Here is a 21,615-nt window from a genome sequence, read left to right on the forward strand (position 1 = left end):
GCCCATCCCACTGATTTAAAAGTTCTGAGATACAACTGCTGGCCTTCCCTTCTGTTGTTTCATTGGTTCTTTGGCTTGTAGCTCTTTGAAATGACCACTGAATGATCCAGTCATTTATAATAGGAAATAATCCTTGTCCATCGGTATATTAAATAATTGATTGGATTACCTTTAGAGTGAATGAATTCGCAATTCCAAACTTGTGATTAGCTGTCAAATTCTTTTATACATGAATTTATAGTTAAAGGAATATCTGGTTATTCAATTGTTCCGGCACGTGATAAGCACGTTTTTCACCAACCGGTTCTATCAGCAATCAGTGAATCTACCCAAGCTTCCTCGTTGGTGGTGGATTGGACTTACATATTGCCTTTACCTATTACCCTGAGTGTATTAGTAATTGGGACTTCTTAGTACACTTATTGTTACCTCCAAGCCATCACGAACTTCCCGTTCTACTCGACTTATTCACCCTTTGTAAAGGTCTTTGTAGTCTTTTTCAAGTCCTTTCACTTGGCATCTTGGATTACATCAATGATGTTAATGTCCGATGTCACCCGAAAGGAAATAACATCTACAATGACAGACGTAAATCGCAATTGACGGTTTTGTCAATGTCAAAATATGATAGGAGGTTCTCTCAACAAAAATAATCATTCTTTGTCATCATTGATTTCATTAAAGGTGGGACAATTTCGAGCCTACAGCGACAAACATAAATTTTTTTCGTTTTAGATTTGATTTAAGAGACAAAATCATGGTTTTGTTGTCTCGTGAGGCTATTGAGAATGAAAAAAAAAAATCGCCCATCAGGTGAAAAAAAGCTATAGCACGTTTTTCGATTTATTGGGTATTACATACTAGCAGAGTAAAGACGTTCCATAGCTGCTGGTGAGGTAGACTTGCCTGTCCGATCACCTTATAAAAGAATGACTTCGACTAGCAGATAGGTAGGCACAAAAATAAAAAGTAAAAATCACACAACAAACAATTATTCTCGAACACACATATCTCTCTCTCTCTCTCTCTCTCTCTCTCTCTCTCTCTCTCTCTCTCTCTCTCTCTCTCTCTCTCTCTCTCTCTCTCTCTCTCTCTCTCTCTCTCTCTCTCTCTCTCTCTCTCTATTGTTTATGTCGTTTCCTACCTCATTGCGTCGATGAGTTTCCTAAATATTTTATAAATTCGTCTTATTTCCCCATGGCCCCATTGTGGCCGCAGCAGTTGTGGGTTTGCAGCCAAGGCCGCAACCAAATCTGGGTTCATGGTTGCCACGGCTAGATCTGGGGTTGTGGTCGGTAGAGATGTGGAAATGGATTGAAAACCCGTTTGTTAATTCCTATATGATGCAATCTTAGCCCAATTTTGCTAAACGGGGTTGACATGACTCTAAGTAATAAAGTCCAAGAAAATGTGAGTTTTCAATGGGTCTATAGCCCAATTGACCAGCAGTCTTTCTTCATTTGTCTTCATGTTCAGGTTGGGGGGTTTTCGGGCGAAGCAACTTATTTTCTAGTTGTATCTTTTACTTATGATATTCTTTTTCTTCAAAATTGAAATCTTTAGAAATCATGAAAATTAATATATGATATTACCTTTGTATACTGATTGACTTATTGATTTTAAGAGATATCGGATTCATCATTTTGAAACTCGAAAAATTTGCAATAAAGAAAAAACTCGCAAACAAGTCTAAAATCTTATTGGAACCTTATAAAACTACAAAGAATTTATGATTTACACACTACATGCATGGCATAAAATTTCTTGCTTTTAATATCTATATATTTTAGTAATGTAAGTCGGGTCGGGTATGAGTCACTGTATTTGTATTGTATATAAATGGGTCAAAGCGGGTAAAATGGATCGATTGAGGTTGGATCATTTTCGACTCAATCCACCCATTTGACGGCTCGAGTGGCTGCCAAAAGATTTGAGCTCGTGGTTGTTTTGACATGTATACAACTAATGCAACGACATGGGACTATTAGCATATTTACATATTAAAGCATGCTTTCATCGGATAGTTTAAACTTTTAGATTTGACATTCTCATATGATATCAGAATAAGAGATCTCAAATTCGAATCTTTATAGGCCCCTATTTGCCTTCCTAATTATATGTATGCTTTAGGCATCAGCCAAATTCCACCCTACACATGAGAGGGAGTATTGAAATATTTAAACACTAAACCACGCCCTTCACTTAACAGCTTAAGTTTTGATACTATATGAGTTTTTATGAGATATTAAATCATGCTTTCATTTAACAGCTTAATTTTTGATATCGTGTGAGATTTTGTGGGATGAATGCCAACAGTTCAAAAAGCTTATTATGTGAAATGAAGATATGATTTAATATTTAAATATTTTAACACTTCCATTCACCCATAGGTTAGAATTCAGTTAAGCCTAAACTTAGAACAATTGGCAGTACTTTACAAAATCTCATGGGAGCCATGGAAAAATATAATTGAGGAGACAACAATGTGATTATTAAAAGACGAGATCGAACAATCGAAGATGGCTAAATATTATTTTTATCTAGTTTTTTCCTTTAATCTCAAAAGTTGAGCTTGACCATCTTACTTCTTTTGGGTTCTTTCTATTAGTTGATAAATTGGGAAGGGGTGATTAATCCTTATGATGATCATTTCAACGGTGTCTACAAGTACAACAAGTGCAGCTACATGGAGCAATGGAGAATAAAATTGAGGAGACCGTAAAATGATCATCAAAAGATAAGATTAGACGGTTAAATACTATCTTGATATTCAGTTTCTTTCTTTAATGGAATAAGCGTATCGAAACTTATAAAGTTCTTCGCAAAAGTGCGATTGAGTCGTAAAATTTTTCAAAAAAATGCAATCAAGTCTTAAAATTTGTCAAATTAATGTAATCAAGTCTTTCTATTAATTCCGTTTATTTTAGCTAACCAAAAAGGTGAACACACACACACACACACACACACACTCTCTCTCTCTCTCTCTCTCTCTCTCTCTCTCTATATATATATATATATATATATATATATATATTGTTATATTCTCTCTCCTACGTGGGGTTAGCGTTAATCAAAAAACTAAAACGACTCGTTTTGGTCCAAATTAGTAATTTTTTGTTCACGTCAAATTGCCGCCTCCCCACCATCGGCAGAAAGGGCAAGCGGTGGTCGCTGGGGCTTCGGCTCGACCGTCACGGTGGTTTGACCAAAGACATTGTCATCCTTCCACTACCTCTCGAAACACTCATTTTAATGCCTTAACCAATCTTAATCATTTGATCAACGCGACAACACATATCCACAAATAATCATTTTCTTAAATTCGGATATAATCTGTCAAATTCAAACATAAAACATAGTCTGATGTGCTTCGAATCTTGCGATTCTTCATATTTGCTTATGTTTTTCTTTTTCCCCCTAAATTTCGTCAAATGAACGTCGGCCCCTAGGAGAAAGATTCCTCACTAAGGACCAAGCTCAGCAATTTGGTCGAGTGCTTGCCCCTTTTTCTCTCTTCAAAGTCATTTTTATAGTCATGAGTTTCTGGTATCTCTCTTTCGCGTTTTAAGACTCGTTTCCCGAGTTTTGGACATGTCCCCCCATGTTATGGGTGTGGTTCTCACTAGCTTGCTGCCTATTTCTGGTAACAAGTTTGGTAACCATGTCAACTGCTTCTCCGCGTATGCCAATCTGCTTCAGCGACGTGTCTGGCCACGCTTTTTCACCACTTCCTTGGACAAAGAAATTAACCGTTTTCACACTTTTCGCGGACTTTGATAGATATGACGTCATGTCAACCGCTTTTATTACGTGTAAACCGGTCACTCCTATTATGTGCATGCTAGCTATCTCAACCACGTTTCCGGCCATGATCCCTAAGTCTTGCAATTCGAGGGTCCTGGCCGAAGTGCCTTTGCTTCTCTCTTTCATGTCGGCATCGTCTGGACAGGCCAATATCAATCTTGCACATGTCAAATCTATTGCTAGCCAAACCTATGCCAAGCACAATCTGGTGGGCATTGTCTCCATAAAACCCTAACTGTAAAGTTGATATCTTGCTTAATATGGTTGATGTGTTAGGAAGCCAATGTCCACCTCAAAACGACCAACATCTACTTTGGCAATTTTTAGGTGCCAATAGTAGCTGACACAGACTAAGACCATATGTTGGATAGTTCTCTCTCTAAACCCCAAACCCCCCTCCCAATCTCCTTCTCTTCCTCTCTCCAAATCTGAGGTTGTGGATCTCAAATCCGAGGCCGGCAATTCGAAATCGACACGTCGATTTTCAATTTGATACAATGCAAATTCAAACTCGAGATGAAAAGTTATGAATCTCTCCCTACCCAATCCCCCTTCATAGCAATGGGCATATATTTTAGCTTTGTTCCCTCCAGCAAGTGAGGAGGAACGTTTGAATAGAATGTGCAAGTTGGTGGTCACAACCAGCAGGGAATCGCAGCCACCGAAAGCCCTTGTCATTCCCCAATGATCTTTCCGCACAACCAAAAGAAAGAAAGAAAACTGATTCAAAGAAGGTGGGCTTTGAGAATCTCATGGATTGCTGGAAATCTAAGCATATATTGACCAACCCCTCCCACAATATTCGATTGGATCTTTTGTTCTCTGTCACTACGATAATCCACGTTCCTCCTTCTTCCTTCCCCGGTGAGCCCTATGAACACGTTAAGTCTATATTTTCATGAGAGCGATTCTTGAAGCCATTCGCATGCGACTGAATAGATCTGAGCAGACGATTCAGGATTACCCTTTTGACGATTTGGATATGTGTGAAAGCTCGTTTCTCAGTCACTTGACCAACATAATCAACACTTGGCTACCAAAGTAGACATGAATGAATCAACCGTTCAAGTTGCCCTCTTTTTCTCCGGAGCTACAACTTACTCGATCTGTTAGAACGAATTTAAAATGATGTCTGTGATCGTCTTACGTCGTTGTTCCTCCAATTACATTGAACTAGGAGATTTTGGTCAGGTGGCTCTGCACCTAACTCCATGCAATAAATAATAAACTAAGCCCTATAAACTCGTGAATGAATTAACAAGGAATGGATCTGCCCAAGTTGTTGAGCCCCATGCGGAGTCAAGTAGTCATTGTCCGAGAAAGCTACTTTTATCATGAGCTTGAGCATCTATGTAAGAAAAGGCCTACTTTTCGAAATTCCCTCCCAAAAGACATAAGGTATCTCTCTACTAGTCTCTTACCAGTCCACCACATTAGCCGTCCCTATATATACATCGCGAACATGAAAGCTCAACTACAACCACACCACCTCGAGCCTATTCTAGATTTCTCCTCTCGGGTCCCCGGCGACCTCCCATCTGATCGAGTTCGGCCCCGGATTCGGTCTTGTGGTAATCGGGTTCTTGTCGGGAGCACCGGGTCAAGAAAACCATAAAAAAAACGTCCTTTTTTTTCCGAACTCAGAAAGAGTTTTGAGTACCATTCCTAGTTTGGGAATCGCCCTAAATTGGTCTAGGGTTTTCGAGAGAGAAAGAGAATGGACAAGGTGACGAGATACGCGTCGGAGCAAGGGGTGGTTATTTTCAGCAAGAGCTCGTGCTGCTTGTGCTACACGGTGACCATCCTGTTCCGGGACCTCGGAGTCCAGCCCCGGGTGTACGAGATTGACCACGACCCCGAGTGCCGGGAGATAGAGAAGGCCCTGGTCAGGCTGGGGTGCAGCGCGCCCGTGCCCGCGGTGTTCATAGGCGGCAAGCTCGTCGGGTCCACCAACGAGGTCATGTCCCTCCACCTCAGCGGCTCGCTTGTCCCCTTGATCAGGCCCTACCAAGCCCAGCCTTCAGCAATCTAATCAAATCAAATTGATTGGGAGCGGCTAGAGTCTCCCTAGATTGTAGGTGCTGCTATAATATGAATGTGTATGCATTAAGTGTAATTTTTAGACGTGCAATTTGGGGAATAAGGTACAAGCTAGGGGTATGCTTGCTTGATGATCAGGATCAATTTAGAAAACGTTGGTTAGTGTCGTTATGAATCGTTATGTATTGTGGTACCTTTGAGTAGCGTTGTGGGATAGTCCCTTTGATTTAGAAAAAAATATATATGAAGAAACTAGCCAACATATATTATATGTTCCTTCTTCTACATGATCATGGTTATTCATTTTGTCCTGCAAACACCAACCTATTCAATTGACTCTCCGCCGACAGATTATGCAGCCCTATCGGTAACGAGACTGAGGATGGGGCCGGAGAGTACCAAGTCCAGGGTTCGATGTACACAGTTAAGATTCGACCGCTGGTCCGGAGAGTACCAGGTCTAAAGAGGGGGGCCAATTGGAATCCTAGCGAATGCACTGAGGCTACAAGAGAACTAACTAAGATTCGATATACACAATTAACCAAAGTTGATGTTTACAGCCTCTAAATAAACCTAAGAATAAACAGAAAGTTGAAGCGAAGAGAGTGGAAACTTTGGAGGTCTTCGACCGCGGGCATCTTGGTAATAATTCCCCGCATATGCCGAAAGATGGTATATCGTCTTCGGATGCACCAAGTGCATGTGAGCTCCATGCATTTCAGCTTTTAGATCATGTGAGTCCCACGCGAAACTCGTCGATATCAAGGGCTCGGAAGCATTTAGCTCACGTGCCAGGATCATTTAGGAAATTTTCTTTTGTATGGCAGGGGGTAAAAAACAATTCCCTTCTTCCAAAATGGTGGGCGGAAGGATAAATTATATTCCTCAGCTTTTTTCTGGATTGGAAGCGAAAGGAATTACATTCCCTTCTTCTTTTGCAGTGTCCAATCTTCATATTCGTTGTTCTTCTTCTCTTCATTCCGGCGGTCGGTAAGAACGGAACTAAGTGATTTGATTGCCCATCGGAATTCGCCCCGTGCATTATTGTCGGCCCGGCCGACATCTTCGCTTGCTTCAATTGTGACCGGCGACATGTCGGCGGATGGATTTTTGCAAAGTTACTGCACGAAAGGGCCGGGTTGTCGTCTTTGTTTGTCGTCAAAGAAAGTTCTCTCTTTTTCGATCTTCGATTGATGGATTACTTGTTCCTACGAGAGAATGCCAAAAACATTTCGATACCTAACCGTGAACGCATGCACGTCAGCATGTTTTCCTTGTTCATCTCCTCTTTTCGTATCGTGGTACCGTCACATCACAGTCAAAGTCGTAGATCGCAATATATTCCATTTCCATCTTCCAGGAAAATTTATCAAAACAATCTTAAACTTACTGCAATTGTATCAATTCAATCATAATTTATTTTTACCAATTTAATCCTAAATCCTTTGCAATTGTGTCGATTCAATCCATTGGAGTGGTCAACGTTGACGTAATAAATTTTTAATAATATTTTATCGAATTTTTTAATTAATTTTTTTGGTCTTCCTTCTTTGCCTTGTTTGCGTTCTATTTGTGGCCGGCGAACTGGTCGGTGAAGATCGCCGTAGCTTGTCAACCATTGGGCTAGAGCCGCAAAGCTCTCGTCAATCACGAATGAGGGTCACGACCCTCGCCCATTGGGCAAGGCGAGCGAGGCTACCTCACCTAGATATGGGCAAGGACATGGCGGCTTTCACCTGCGGCCGATGAGTCACAAGTGAGGCCAGCCTTGGCTAGATTTGGGCAAGGCGGTCTCATTTGCGGCGGCGCCTCACGACCTATCGACGCTGGAAAGAGAACACACCTTTTCGAGAGAGGTGGAGAAGTGAAGCAAAAGTCGATGGACTTTGGGTAGGGCGAGAAAAAATTTGCAGCAACAAGACAAAGATAAGGCCGAGAAAGAGAGAGTCAAGCTAAACTTGGATTTCGTATCTGGCCAAGCCTAGCCTCGCCCACGGCCGGCGAGGCCATGGTGAAGCCGCCCTCATGCGCGGCCTCGCTAGCCTTCCCCGGTGGTCGAAGCCGAGCGAGGGCCGCAACCCTCGCCGATTGTTGGCGAGGGCCTCACGGCCCTAGCCTAGCGGCCGGGGAGCTCCTACGATCTTCGCTAGCCACAAACGGATCGTAGACAAGGCAAAGAAGAAAGAACAGAAAAATTTAATTAAAAAATTGCCAGTCATACTTGCCGGTCAAATCAACTAAATTATCATAATTGAAAAATGTTTAGAATTGAATTGATAAAAAAATATGTAAAATTTAATTAATATAATTACAATAAATTTCGGACTGCTTTGGTAATTTTCCCATCTCCATCTCCTTCCTCTTCCGGCCCAACCACGTGTGTTTGTGTGAAAAACTGGGCAGATTTGCAGGAAAGGAGGAAATATCGGGGAAGGCTTGGTTTGCCACGGTAGGCCTCTCCATTCAGAACTCGTCACGTGTCTCACAAGCCCCACCCGATACTTTCTAAACTCCCCCTCTGTTTTTATCCGTTACTTCTCTTTCGCCCTCCGTTGCTAAGCACTTTACGGACACTCTCCATGCTCTGCCTCCCTCCTTCCCTTCCTTTTTTTAATTTTCATTTTCTCATGAATTTCAAAGAATGAAGGCCTCTCTCTCTCTCTTCGAAGGCATCTTTCCCGTTATTAGGAAGATGTCTCGCTCCCGATCATGCCGCCGCCTCCCGCTTTTGCTGCGATTTAAGGATAACTCAAACAAGTCGGAGTTTAATCATGATACTTTTTCATGCGGTATAAGATCAAGTCCAGTAAATAAGAACCAATAATGTCTTTCACCATATATCGACTAAGTGAAGACAGAGACACTTTCGTCGTAATGGGACAAACACCTTCTTCGAAAAAGAGGTGTTTTGTTTCTTTCAAATTCCAGGAAAAATGAAAATGAAAAAAAAAAAAAGAGGACGCGAAAAGTGAGGGGTGAAGAGTACAGAGAGTTTCGAGTTTCGAAGGTTTTTTTTTTTGTCACGTTGATATAAATTTAAAGATTTTTCCGCCACAAAAAATTAAGGTATTAGTGACATGGCGATCATAGTTTAAGGTCTTTTATGACATTTTTTTGTGTGAATTTACTGAGGCTACCTAAACAGTTAAAAAAAAACAATCAAAAAGCATATGTGTGGCGATTAATTGACTAAGCTTTTGAAATTACAACGCATAGCGAAATTAATTCAAGCATAGAAAAGTTCATGATGCTTCGATATGTAGTAAGCCTAGCCACATTGAAATTTTGAAATTTTAGGTTCCGTTTTGTCTCGACCGGAAATAAATAATTTGAAAAATATTTTTTTAATAAATGATCGCTCGTATCGCTTGAAATAATTAATCGGTATAAATTATGAAAAAAACTTGCATTTGAATTTTTATTAGTTATTTATTATTATAAAAAAATTGTAAGTAATCATTTTAGGAAAGTACTTTTCAAATGATGCTCGTGACGGGAAGCAAAAGCCTGGTTTTCTCTGAGGTAGCTCTCCTCCGATCCTCCACCGATTTCGAGAGCTACTTATGCCCTAGAAAGAGGACAACTCGCACGGGCGCGTCCATGGGAGAAGAAGCGCTTGTAATGCAGACGAAAGATCGAGACTTTGCCAGATCCGAGCATGGGTATGTCCCCACCGGCTCCGTTTCCACGTTCGAATCGCCTCTACCGGCGTTCCCTTTTCCTTTTCTTTTCTTGGTTTTCATTCGGTGTGTGTGTGCGTGTGTGTTTTTTTTTTTTTTTGGGGGGGGGGGGGTGTTCTTTCAGGTGCGAGCATTATCGGAGACGTTGCAAGATTCGAGCTCCGTGCTGCGATCGGGTCTTCACATGCCGCCACTGCCACAACGAGTTCACGGTATGACTTTTTTCCTCTGCCTCTCTTGTCGCGCGCCCTGCATTGCGTCTCGTTCGTCTTTCTATGCGTAATTGACCGTAGAAGCCTTGTGTTGCTTACTGCCGTTCGTCGTGTTTGGATGGGGTTTCGTGATCTTCTCCGGTTGTTTCGTCTCAACCAGAACTCGCTGAGCAACCCGAAAGATCATCATGAGATGGTGCGGCACGACGTGAAGCAGGTAGGTACCGTTTTGCTTTTGTTTTGCGCTGGGCTTCTAGATGTGCACTCTGCTTGCTCTGGATTTTGTGGTCTGGGGCTGAAGGTCTTTTCATGTTTCAGGTCATCTGTTCTGTTTGCAATACGGAGCAAGAGGTATGTCATGGTGGATCGCTTGAGGATTTTGCATTGGTTCTTGTCATTTTTTTTTAACCTGAAGTGTTCGAGAATTTGCGTGTTCTTTGTTAGGCTGCTCAAGTTTGTTGGAAATGCGGTATCCACATGGGAGAATATTTCTGTGGAATTTGCAAGTTTTACGACGATGACGTAAGATGGATTTCGTTTAATGTCATTTATAATAACCAAACGTGTAGCCTTTTCCATTTTGATTCTACAGGACATGAAAGCATATATGATATGACAGTGTATTTATGTTTATTTTTGCAGACCGAGAAGAAGCAATTTCATTGTGAGGAATGTGGAATTTGTAGGTGAGCTAGTTGATGTTTGAAATGTTCTTCCCGTCTTTTGGAAGTTAACTGTATCTGCCTCGTGAATTGTTAATTTAATTTTGCCCTTGTCTTTCAGAGTTGGGGGTCGGGAAAATTTCTTCCACTGTCCAAAGTGCGGTATGGCTTTCTCTTTTAGTACCTCCTTTGCTGCATGTGCTTTTTTGTTGCAAGAAAGAATCTCTGTCTTACTTTTGCACGTTCATTAAAGTCATCTCTTTAGAGAGTTTTCATCTTCTCCGGAAATTATGAAATGAGGCATGCACATGTTCTAAAAATCATTAGATGGATATGCAGTGACCGGTGTCTAGGTTCTTACTTGACTTTATAAGAGATGGGAGTCGAGGAACTTGCTTTATGTTGGAACTACAAGCTTCATAGTGGATCTCGTGTTGATCTAGTTACCATCGAAGCCACTGCCTTGTTAATATTCTTCTCGGTTTGAAGTATCTTGGAATAGTCAATTTGGATTTGTAAGGACAGCTAAACCCTAAAGCCTAAGTTGGTATACAAATACCCACCTGGAGTCCTGGAGTGCTCGGTTACATAATGAATTTTCTCATTGAAAAAGTAAATGCCTGGTGAGCTGGTTAGATGTGAGAGAAAATGCGATGTGTGCTAATGAGCTTTGCCCATTGCATGGTTAACAGGAACCATAAGCCGGTTTTACTCGCTGGACTTTTGATGTCAAATTTGTTTTGTGTTGGATCTACCGTGTTGGATTTCGGAATTTTTCATCTCGGGGTTCAATGGGTAACCTAATATATTTTGAGATTAAAAAGACTCTGGAAAGGTGCCTTTTCTTATTTTTGAACCTTTTCCGTGCATTTGGGTTGGAATCCCTATCTTCCCCAGTCCCCTACTTGCCCGAAATGAAAATAGTTTGTAGAGTTTTAAAAGGGTAGCTTGAAACCTACAAGGCGACAACATAAAAAAAGATTCAATTATATCTTTCAGTTGCGTTAAAATTCTTAACAGTCCTTAGTCAAAGCTGCTCTCTAAGGATGATGGTCATTGAGGTGGCATTTTAGAGGTCACTCGATCTGGTATTTGATATCAAGTTTAGCACAAGAGTTGTGATGACTTCAAAGGTACTTGTTGAAAGCTGATGTGATCAACTTTGTCTTGAGAGGGAGAATGTTAGCAAAAGAAGGACATCTAGGCACGATCTTGTTTAGATGTCTAAGCGACAACATCTTAAAGTGGCATGTGCCATACTCATCACTTACAACTCATTTTCATCTAAGGACAGAGAGGATTAGTGGGGGCCTTTATGGTTCAGACATTTTTTTATTGGAGGGGGGATACGGAGGCAAGGAATCTTCTACTACTGTCACAGCTACAACGGCAAATATTAGGTTCACAAGCCACACCGCAGCAGCATTTATGCATTTTTTCCACAACAATTTAACCAATAGGACTGACTTCAACATCTGAAATATAGAAGAGATCAATTGCAGTATCAAAATACTTCAAATCAACTGGCGGAAAACTATCGCAAGCTCCAAAAGGAGCATTCTGCATGCAGAGGCTGCATAAGAGAATTACCCTACCTTAACACCAAGAAAATAGAAGTTATTTATCAGTGCAAGGTTGGAGTGTCAGTAGGCTTATGTAGCAGGAGAAGTTTATAACTGAATGCAAGCGATATCTTAAGTTGGAGAAAAGAAAGTTGTAGTTAATTTCTGTTTCTTCTTTCTCAAAATTTGTGATAGAGACTTGTTATTCTGTTATCACTCTTGCAAATGGAGGAAAGAGTTAACCTCATGAGAGCTGAAACAGATCAGAGTCATAGAATTAGGTAGATGGAAAAAGATAGACATATTCTTATTTCTTTCAAAAGTATAAATGTGTGAATGGTGCATCATCACTCTATTATCGTAACGTGGAAATGTGCTTTGTTATTGGTGTCAAATCAAGCAACCTGTTTCCTGAAGGTCCATATCACTGGTTGTCTTGCGCTGCATCTTGTAGATGTTAGTTTCTTCTTTCTTGCTCCTATATCTTCGGGAGATGCTTATTCTCTATATACTAGTTGAATGGTATGGCTAGCATCTTGTACTGTACACTGTCAGATTAGCTTGTTGTCCTATGTGCATAGCCTTAACAAACTTCTTTCAAAAGCACAGGATCTTGCTATATGATGTCCTTACGTGATAATCATGTATGCGTGGAGAATTCAATGAAGAGCCATTGCCCTGTATGCTATGAGGTTGGGGATTTAACATATACGAAATTTGGCAATAATGAAGGATTGAAAGGTCTTTGTAACAACATTCTGTTGATTTTGCAGTATCTATTTGACTCGATCGAAGGAACAACGATCTTGAATTGCGGACACACAATTCATATGGACTGTTTCCAACAAATGGCAGACCAAAATCAGTTGAACCTTTTTCCTAATTAGATAGTTGTGCATTTCATTAATTTCTGATAAATAGTCATTTATTATGTCCTTAACCTACGATCTGGTCGCACAGGTATCGTTGTCCCATTTGCTCAAAGACAGCTCGAGAAATGTCTGGAGTCTGGAGAATGCTGGATGCAGAGGTAGTAAGCTTTTAACTTGATATTGTCACAATTTCGTTAGAAATTGAACTTGAATGTGCTGATAATCAGCTTACATCGCGAGGGTCAGATGTGTAATTGCGGGATCAAAAAGATTGATGCATGGAAGGTTCAGTCTAGCCGAGATAGAAACTCTCTAGCATGTCGTTCAATTTTATACTAAAATCTACGAATAAGAATGGAAATTCAATAGCTCTGCAGAGATAGAAAGGAAAAACCTGTGGTTAACAAATAATATGATTATTGATATTTTTCTGTCAAATTTTGCTCCACTGTCGTTGAATGGCTGGGGAATGGTCCTTGTTTTTACTAGTCATGTGTGAGGTGATAAAGATTGATCAGCTTTACCAACTTTCCAGTTAAGCTGAGAGACTTAACAGATGTTATGATACTTAGCTAGTTTATTGTCTGTGCCATTTGTAATTATAGGTTTTAGTGCCAAAGGAGGCGATGGTTGAGCACGCTAAAGCCTTTTTTTCAAGCGTTAAAGAGATTGTCTTCTAATGGTACTTGGATTAACTCTGCAAATTTGCATGTCTTTGTTTACTTTTACTAGATCCAGGCACTCTTCATAAGAGTTCTGGGCTTCCAAAAGGGTAATGGCCACACTCACCTTTACCTCGATCTCTACTTTAAGAGACAGGCCCTTAACAGGCTCCAGTAATAGAGGCTGGTCGATATTGCTAATCAAAACGTAATACCATGCAATTTCATGCTTGTCTATTTTCTGTTCTGTTGTTTCTGTGTTATACTTTACAGTTTTAATATATGGAAAAGATAGCCTTTCATTTCGTTCATCTTTCTTTCTTGTCTAGATCGCGGCAACAGTCATGCCTGAAGAATATCAGTACGAGGTGTGTAATTTATCCTCAAATATTGCTCAGTTTCTTTTCACAAACATCCTGTGTTTGCAGCCCAATTGTTATATAATGTTTTGTTGAGAAATTACTAGAGAATTTTTTAATAACAGTTTGCCTTTGCAAGCTCTGCTGGAAAAGTATTTAGTATTTTTAAATAAAAATCAATGGAAGTTGGTCTTATATGTTAGGCTTTAGAGCATAGTAACGCTTTGAAAGAAAAATAGAAGTTCATGAGAACTTGTTTATCCTTTAAGATGGTGAATAATAGGCCAGGCTATACATTAGCTCTTAGGGATGATATTGCCATTAGGGTAGAGTCAGAACAAACACCGATAACATTATCTTTGGATACTATTCAACAGCAGGAGTATTTGGTCAGTTTATGTTTTCTCATTCAGCTGATATATAAATCTGGATCTCGTTGGAGAAATGTAGAGTAGTTATCATTCAAATTAGTGAGTAGCTGCTGGGGATGATGCATGTACGGTACTATGATTTGTTACGACTTTTTGGAATTGGCCTCATTACATTCCCAGATCTTCACTTTTAAGAAATTTTAACAGGTTTCGATCCTTTGCAATGACTGCAACAAAACGGGGAAAGTTCCATTTCACATTTTTGGGCTCAAGTGCAGTGAATGCTGTTCATACAATACTCGAAGAATTTCAGCTGCAGACCTTCATTAAGATGATTCAGGCAAACAAATTCATGTGGAAACAAACGTATGAATTCATGTTCACATTACGTTCTTTTCAGATAGATTTTCCATCTTAACAAGTGAACACGTCATCTGCATGAAGAGATGGACTGAAAATAGTTGCCTGACATTTTCCATTTACTATGCGGTTTTTTAACTTGATTCCAGGTAAAAATTTCTGCTTGCAGCCCTTGCCCAAACTTAGCAAATCCTGGACTCACATACCTAGACTTTTGCTCTCTCATTCGACATTGGCCAAGGAGTGCTTCTTCAGCAGTTCGTGGCACTATCCTATTACGGCGCTTGCACCAACTCTTACGATGATCAGTCAACGTCTGATTAGTTCACCTGCCAATTTCTTTATTAGCAACCTGTTAGATTGGGGAACAATTTTTCGAAGCAGTTCTCATAGCCGTTGATTTCGCGGTCAATTGCTCCTTTCACTGTTCTGTCGCCCATAGCTACTAGCGCCCTCCGCGGAAGTTGCTACACTAGGATTAGGCTGATTTTTTTGTTGTATGATTGCGACCTCTGTTTTGATGTAGCATTTTCATCTTCTTTTGCTGGAATAAGCTCTCATGGGGTCTGTCAGAGGTGAATATGTTGTCGATAGATTGTGAGTATCAAACTCGACTTAGATGTCTGATCGAACTTTGCTCGTAAACAGCATCATTTTCTCAGACTGAATGAAGATTGCTCGGACTGATCCATTGGTAGCCCTCTTTGGGAATTTTGTACTTGTGCTACGTCGTCTCGTCGTCTGATTGAAGATCATGTGAATGTGATCTCTCCACGGGGCGTCAGTTTGAATTGTACCCATCTTATGGGACCATTGGTCTTGTAGAAGCTAGTAGGTAATAACTCATTTGGTGACTTGACTTATTCATGCTGTTGATTGACAGTGCCCTTGCAGCGGTGGCTCGAGTAGTGTAAAATTGCGACACGGGACTTAATTATGCCAATTCAATTAGGCATGATATGTCATCGGAATGATCTTATTACCCCCGTGGATTATTGCTGCACGGCCCGAACCTAATTCGGCTAGCCAAGGGCGAAGTGTCCGGTGCCAATTCATGGGGAGAGGGACACATCGATGCAACGAGATCTCTGGTTCATCATCATCACGTACGAGGAATCCAGGTGCACTGCAATCAACTTCACGCCCTTCTCATGAACACAACTTCGTTTTAGGCCGTCTTACAGTTTCGAGCGAGTTCTTAGGTTTGACTCCCAGGAAGAGATTAAGGATCGGCATTGGGACAGTGAAAAATTACTAATGACTAACCATCATCGGAATGAAATTAGGCTGCGTTCATCTCGTAGAAAATAAATTGCTTGAAAAATATTTTTTTTCAGAAAATAGTATTTTACGTCGCTCACAATCGTTCATGAAAAATATTTAGATAGAAAATTACGGTCGATAATAAAATATTTTTTTATTGACTAATTATTTCGAACGATCATTTTAAAAAGTACATATATTTTTCTGAATCACGTGTTTTCTCGCGGAATAAAAAAGCACCCTCGGCTACTCTGCTCTTTCTAGAACGAGGATTTCGTTGGTGTGAGCTTTCCTTACTGATTTTCGCTTTTGCTTTGACTTCAAATGAAATTTTAATATACTCTCATAAAATATATCTAAAAACTTATATTTATTTATTTAAGCAACTCTTTTTTCTTTTTTTTTTAATACACCTACTTCGGCGGTTACCGGTTATCCTTCCATCTTCCGTGGGCCGCCTCCATTATCGTCACTCATTGCGTCATCCGCCTTCCACTGCTGGCCAGTCAAAGTCAAAGCTCACACCTTTCCATTTTCCCCAAAATGCCAAAAAGAAACCAATATTATTATTATTATTATTATTATTATTAACCCAACACTGTTTTTTTTTTTTTACTCATATGACAAATTGGTTTATATATAATATACTTAAAATTAACAATCGGACATAATTCGGTTACTTAAGAATTATGGAATTGGAGTATCCAAGTGCGGTCGTTCGGACAAGTAGATGGTAAAAAGCGCGAAAAAGAAAATATCAAGAAAGCCAAAGCTGCAACGTCGACATCACATCAAATCCTGTGCTCCAACGGGGAAAGAGGAGAACCAGAACCAGAAGATAAAACAGGGGCGCGAGGTGGGAAGGAGCTGTTCCCCGAAATGGCGGAGACGGAGGTCGGGGCGTGAAGAGAGTCGAGACCAGACAGCATGACCAAGTCCGGAATGGGGAAGCGTCTCTGCGACTACTGCGGCGAGTCCACGGCCCTCCTCTACTGCCGGGCCGACTCGGCCAGCCTCTGCTTCGCCTGCGACCGCGAGGTCCACTCCACCAACCCGCTCTTCGCCAAGCACTCCCGCTCCCTCCTCTGCGACTCCTGCGACGCCGCCCCCGCCTCCCTCTTCTGCGAGGCCGAGCGGCTCCTCCTCTGCCAGAACTGCGACTGGGATCGGCACAGCTCCGGCGGCGGCGGCGGCGGGGGGGCGGCTCACAATCGGAGGCCGGTTGAGGGGTTCGCCGGGTGCCCTTCGGTGGGCGAGATTTTGGGGATCTTGGGGGTGGAAGATTTAGGGGTTAAGGGTCCGTCGTTGGGTGGGGATGACGGGGGTGGTGGGTTTTCGGATGTTTTGCTTTGGGAGACTCCTGCTTTTGTTAGTCTCGATGATTTGATCGTTCCCAGCGATGGTGCGTGTGCTCTTCGGGCTGTGGATGTTCCTCCTCTGCCTAAGGTATGGCGTCTTTACTTGTGTTGTTCCGGAGAGACAGACAGACAGACAGACAGAATTTAGAGGTCTAGCTGAATTGGTGTCCTGTTTTCTGTGAGAGAATCGTAAAAGTTCTCAACTTGCTGTCTTATTACGTAGCGCAGGGGAGGTGAACATTGAACCTGATGCAGATATGTGATTGTCCAATAGTGAATGGTTGCCAATCTTCAACATCTCATCGTTTGAGCACTTTCTTTTTCTCGGAACTTTCTTGAGCTGCTGATAAAACTGAGTGAGAAGTGTTCCCATTTTCCTTAGGGAGATGTACGTTTGTTGTTTGAAGTCTTCGTTCTTTCACATCAATGCCTCTGGCTAGATATCTCTTGTCCTGTTTAGCTTATTTTGCTTGGTAAATGGCATTTTTGAGGATTCTTTCTTCCCTTTTCTAAATTTACAATTACTTTATTAAGAACTATCATGAACTACTTTCAATACATTAGCTAAGCCAATTGGGAATTGGGTGGACAATGCATATAGCATTTGACATCTCCCCTGACGCATAGGTTGAGCTCAATGGGAGAAATGCAAGATTTTGTATCGGATCATGTGAAAGAGATCGAATTACAATAATGCTTATCTTTATCTCATAAAGAAAACTATTAACTTCAGATGAGAGTGCTAACTAACAACAAAGTTTCTGGAATTTTTCAATGAGATTGCTAACCAACAGCCGAAGTTCACGAACCATGATGAACAACTATTAACTTCTACTTATTGAGCTGACCGGAAAGTAGGTTGACGGCATTTAAACAAACATTCAAAGTGTGTTTCATAATCAGTTTTAATTTCGACCAATTATGTAAAGGTAACTGGCTTCCTTTGCCTATGCGCAAAGCGATGAAAAGAATTCTGAAATCAGATATGTTTTGAATTTATTACTCTTTCATCTTCTCCATCCGCTCAGTAATCTGTGGACTTGTTTGCATGATTGCTTATACAGAATAGAAATGCAACCTGTGGTCTGCACAAGAAAGAAATGCTACGCCAGCTCCGCTTACTTGCTAAACCAGAATCTAACTTGAACTTTGAAAGAGGGGAGATTGAACCATTGGATGATTGTCACTTGTCAGTTTTGAATCAAGGTCTTCAGCCAGCAAATTTTCACACTGGATGTGAAGATAGAGATCAAGCTGGATTTCACAAAATTGAGGTACTTCTTTCTCCTTTCATGGTCAATACTCAAAGCATCATGTTATTTCTCTTATTCCATTTTCATGCGACACCATAAAAGGCACTTTCGGAACCTGCATACATGCGTGTTTTACAGGCTAAAACTGAGAATTGACTGTCTTTGAGGCTGAATTGCAATGTCCAAGACATGTTATAACATTGAAGATTAGCTCTGAATAGAAGTACATCTGAAATTTTGGGGTCTTCATGTAATTTTCTTCTTTTTTCTTTTTTGGAAGTTATGATTGCACTAGCTTACCTGCTTAACTTGTTAGTGATATAGCCATACAAACATGATGACCAAGACGAAGACATGACCTTTTGTTGTTGCAGGAAACTGACAGTCAGTGGTTTTCTAATGACGGTGACAACAGAAACCTAGCTTATGACCCTTCGGCATTCTTTGGTAGCTACAGAGAGGAAAGTCCGGCAGCTTTAGACAAATGTCCAAACATCAGTTTTCTGAGTTCTACCAAGGAATGTCATGAAGTACTCTCCGAACAGCCCATCAATTCAAATCCTTTGCCACTGGTTCCATTAACTAGCCAGGAACGAGAGTCTGCAATCTCACGCTACAAGGAGAAGAGAAAAACAAGGAGGTAAAAAAACTGTCATCTCTGCAAGAAAAGTATGGTGTGTAAGTATGGATAGTTACAATTTATGAAACTCAAATATATTAAGCAAAATGTTATCTGCAGCTCATTTGCTATAAAAAACAGGTCCTTATGGTGATTAGATGCATTCACTTTGTGGGATGATTTGACTGCATGTTTTAATCACGGTATGGACTTCCTGGTTAAATGTGCAATGCAGGTATGATAAGCACATCCGATATGAATCACGGAAGGCCAGGGCCGAGAGCAGGATTAGAATCAAGGGACGTTTTGCTAAGATGGGCAGGCCCTGGTAATAACTTTGGCTCCTGTGAATTTGGTTTGCATGCTTTAGAAACACATTCTGTTAAGTTTTCAATTGCTATTGCAGTTTTTGATGTTTCTCATGCGTGCATGTTCGTACCTTACCTCGGTAGAATAATTAACACTGTGAGAATGCTTGACTATGACAAGTGAATGGAGATTAACCATTATGTAGAGCACGATAGCGTCAAGCTAATAATGACATAAGAGAAGGTGACGTCCATGCACAAAGTTGGATGAGTTGCAGATGGTCTTCAAAAGCCCAAGGGGCTATTATGAATAGAGGACTGTAGTAGGAATATGAGGAAAAGAACCTTCAGCCACAGCATTTAAGGCTACATCATGTTAGATGGTTTTGCAGGCAGCTGTAGCTTATGTCAGTCTGCCAATTTGGTAGCTCTATTTCTGCCAATAAAAAGTTCGCAACAGTTGTGCGTGTGAAGTCTATTTATGGTTGATCTACGGTCTGTGGTGGAGTTTTCAAGAAAGAAGGAATCAAATTTACACTCTTTGGACTTGGTTAGATAAACTGGTGAGATGGCTCTTCATGGCAGGTTTTCCACATGATAGCGGTTAGAAGCCTTTTAATACCTTAAAAAAATGGACTTGAAAGAGGTTACAATGGATTTGACCATGAGTTACAGTTGTAACTACAAAAGTTCGGGGAGCGAAGTATATGCTCTAGGGAAGTGAATGTGTCTACAATATGGAGAAAAATCGCAGGATGTGGTCATACTTATCATAGTCATCATCTGTTTAGGTTCCTGTGGGTGTACAAATGCTTTAATTGCTTTGGTGCATAGAAGAACAAGAACCAATTGCATGAATCAGTACTTTGTGTTGTCTAATCTCTTAGGCATGCATTTGTTCTCTCATAAAGCGTGTACTCTAAAGGAGAAGAAGTTCTAAACGCACAGCTGCGAACCTAGTAGGTGTGGGCTGTTGAGCAGAACAAAAGGAAACATTCATTGGAGAACATTATTGTTGTAGTGGCCCAAAAGGTGGAATGATTCACATTAGTGGTTGGAAGACTAATAGTGCTAGATTCTTCTCATTAGTATAAACCATTGTATTCTTTCCCTTATGAGTTATTTCATTTCCTCTGGTTTAGTACCAGTTTCGACCAAGCCCTACCCTTTGCTCGGCTTTATTGTGGTACAAGTTGTAGTTTGATTTACCAGAATAGCAATTGCTAACCGAATCATCCATTGGCCATTTATTTTTTCATTATTCACCTTCCTGCCTTGCTTTTATATTGTTTCTGGCAACTCCTTCTCACAAGGTTGAATAGTTGAGTCATGAATTGAATGCGCTGATTTCTATATTTACATACGCGTGCTAAGTGAAAGAAACTGACCTCTTTGGCAATCAACAGATATTACAAGCAACCAAGGTATGGATAATGATTAATGAGTGAGTCGCTGTGGATCAAATCGGGACAAGAATTGGAAGATACGCATCTTTGGGATCAATGAGTGCATCCCATGGTGAATGTTTCTGGTGGTATGTACTTATGTACATGGAAGTAGATGTTAGTTTTGGGTTTTGATCTTTGTACGCCCGTATCTGTATCAATTAAAGAGAGAGTTTTCACTTTTGGCAAGAGCATTCATGCCTTCCCTGTACTGAAATTCAGAATCAAGTAATGTAGGCCCTGTATAGCCTGTAAACATAGTGTTGTACATATGTGGATTCTCTCTTACGTGCATCTGTCCAGTAGCCCATGCCTGCTATTGCAGGTCCTCGTATCCAATTCTGTCGACCGTCCTCTTTTTCTTGTTGCCCCACTTTGAACTCCACTTATCAAGAAGCATCATACCAAATACATTCGATAAATTGGGTATGAAAGGTGTCGAAGGTTAACGTGACCTCTGTAGAGTGCCTGCTTTTCATTGTGACTTTTGGCTTCTGGCCGTGGTTTTCGGCTCGCTATAAGCCTAAGTATAATGTTTGTCTGCTTCTGCTTAGTCTTTTACCACCATACCAACAAAAGAATTTGGTTTAGTCTCTTAAGAACTGCTGGTGATTAAGACTGATATTCCTGTTTTGCTCTTCTTCCTAATTAGTCTAGATGTGCAGGGTCGAGAGCGAGGTTGGTTGGTTTGCTTCATGATATCAATCGAAGAGCGACGATTCGCATGTCTTTCTCGTACTGTATGGCATGTCTTATCTTGTCACGAGAAGTATTGGCTGTCTCGA

At 40.8% G+C, this 21,615-nt stretch overlaps 3 protein-coding genes across 4 annotated transcripts; all 3 read left to right on the forward strand.

Moving 5' to 3' along the window:
- The first annotated feature begins 5,285 nt into the window (after positions 1–5,285).
- Positions 5,286–6,129, forward strand: LOC115756741 (glutaredoxin-C13-like). The gene is made up of 2 exons (XM_030696638.2): positions 5,286–5,377; positions 5,440–6,129. The coding sequence occupies exon 2, from the start codon at positions 5,522–5,524 to the stop codon at positions 5,834–5,836; it is 315 nt and encodes a 104-aa protein (XP_030552498.1). The 5' UTR covers positions 5,286–5,377; positions 5,440–5,521; the 3' UTR covers positions 5,837–6,129.
- A 2,609-nt stretch (positions 6,130–8,738) lies between these two features.
- Positions 8,739–21,169, forward strand: LOC115756733 (zinc finger protein CONSTANS-LIKE 13). The gene is made up of 6 exons (XM_030696622.2): positions 8,739–8,749; positions 16,712–17,293; positions 18,270–18,479; positions 18,833–19,098; positions 19,313–19,405; positions 20,792–21,169. Coding segments are annotated over exons 2-6 (1,089 nt in total). The 5' UTR covers positions 8,739–8,749; positions 16,712–16,774; the 3' UTR covers positions 20,793–21,169.
- On the forward strand, positions 9,338–15,130 carry LOC115756734 (E3 ubiquitin-protein ligase MIEL1). 2 transcript variants are annotated; one of them, XM_030696625.2, is made up of 13 exons: positions 9,338–9,506; positions 9,649–9,736; positions 9,897–9,953; positions 10,055–10,087; positions 10,181–10,258; positions 10,379–10,422; positions 10,520–10,560; positions 12,570–12,652; positions 12,734–12,825; positions 12,921–12,990; positions 13,824–13,862; positions 14,432–14,590; positions 14,734–15,130. In XM_030696625.2, exons 1-12 carry the CDS (start codon positions 9,445–9,447, stop codon positions 14,552–14,554), a joined length of 810 nt encoding a protein of 269 aa, XP_030552485.1. In that variant the 5' UTR covers positions 9,338–9,444; the 3' UTR covers positions 14,555–14,590; positions 14,734–15,130. The 2 variants fall into 2 exon arrangements, with proteins under 2 accessions (XP_030552485.1, XP_048136187.1); XM_048280230.1 differs by having other exon boundaries at positions 14,432–14,550.
- Positions 21,170–21,615: the final 446 nt, after the last annotated feature.

This window comes from Rhodamnia argentea, chromosome 1 (genome assembly GCF_020921035.1).
Source record: "Rhodamnia argentea isolate NSW1041297 chromosome 1, ASM2092103v1, whole genome shotgun sequence".
Classification (NCBI taxonomy): domain Eukaryota; kingdom Viridiplantae; phylum Streptophyta; class Magnoliopsida; order Myrtales; family Myrtaceae; genus Rhodamnia; species Rhodamnia argentea.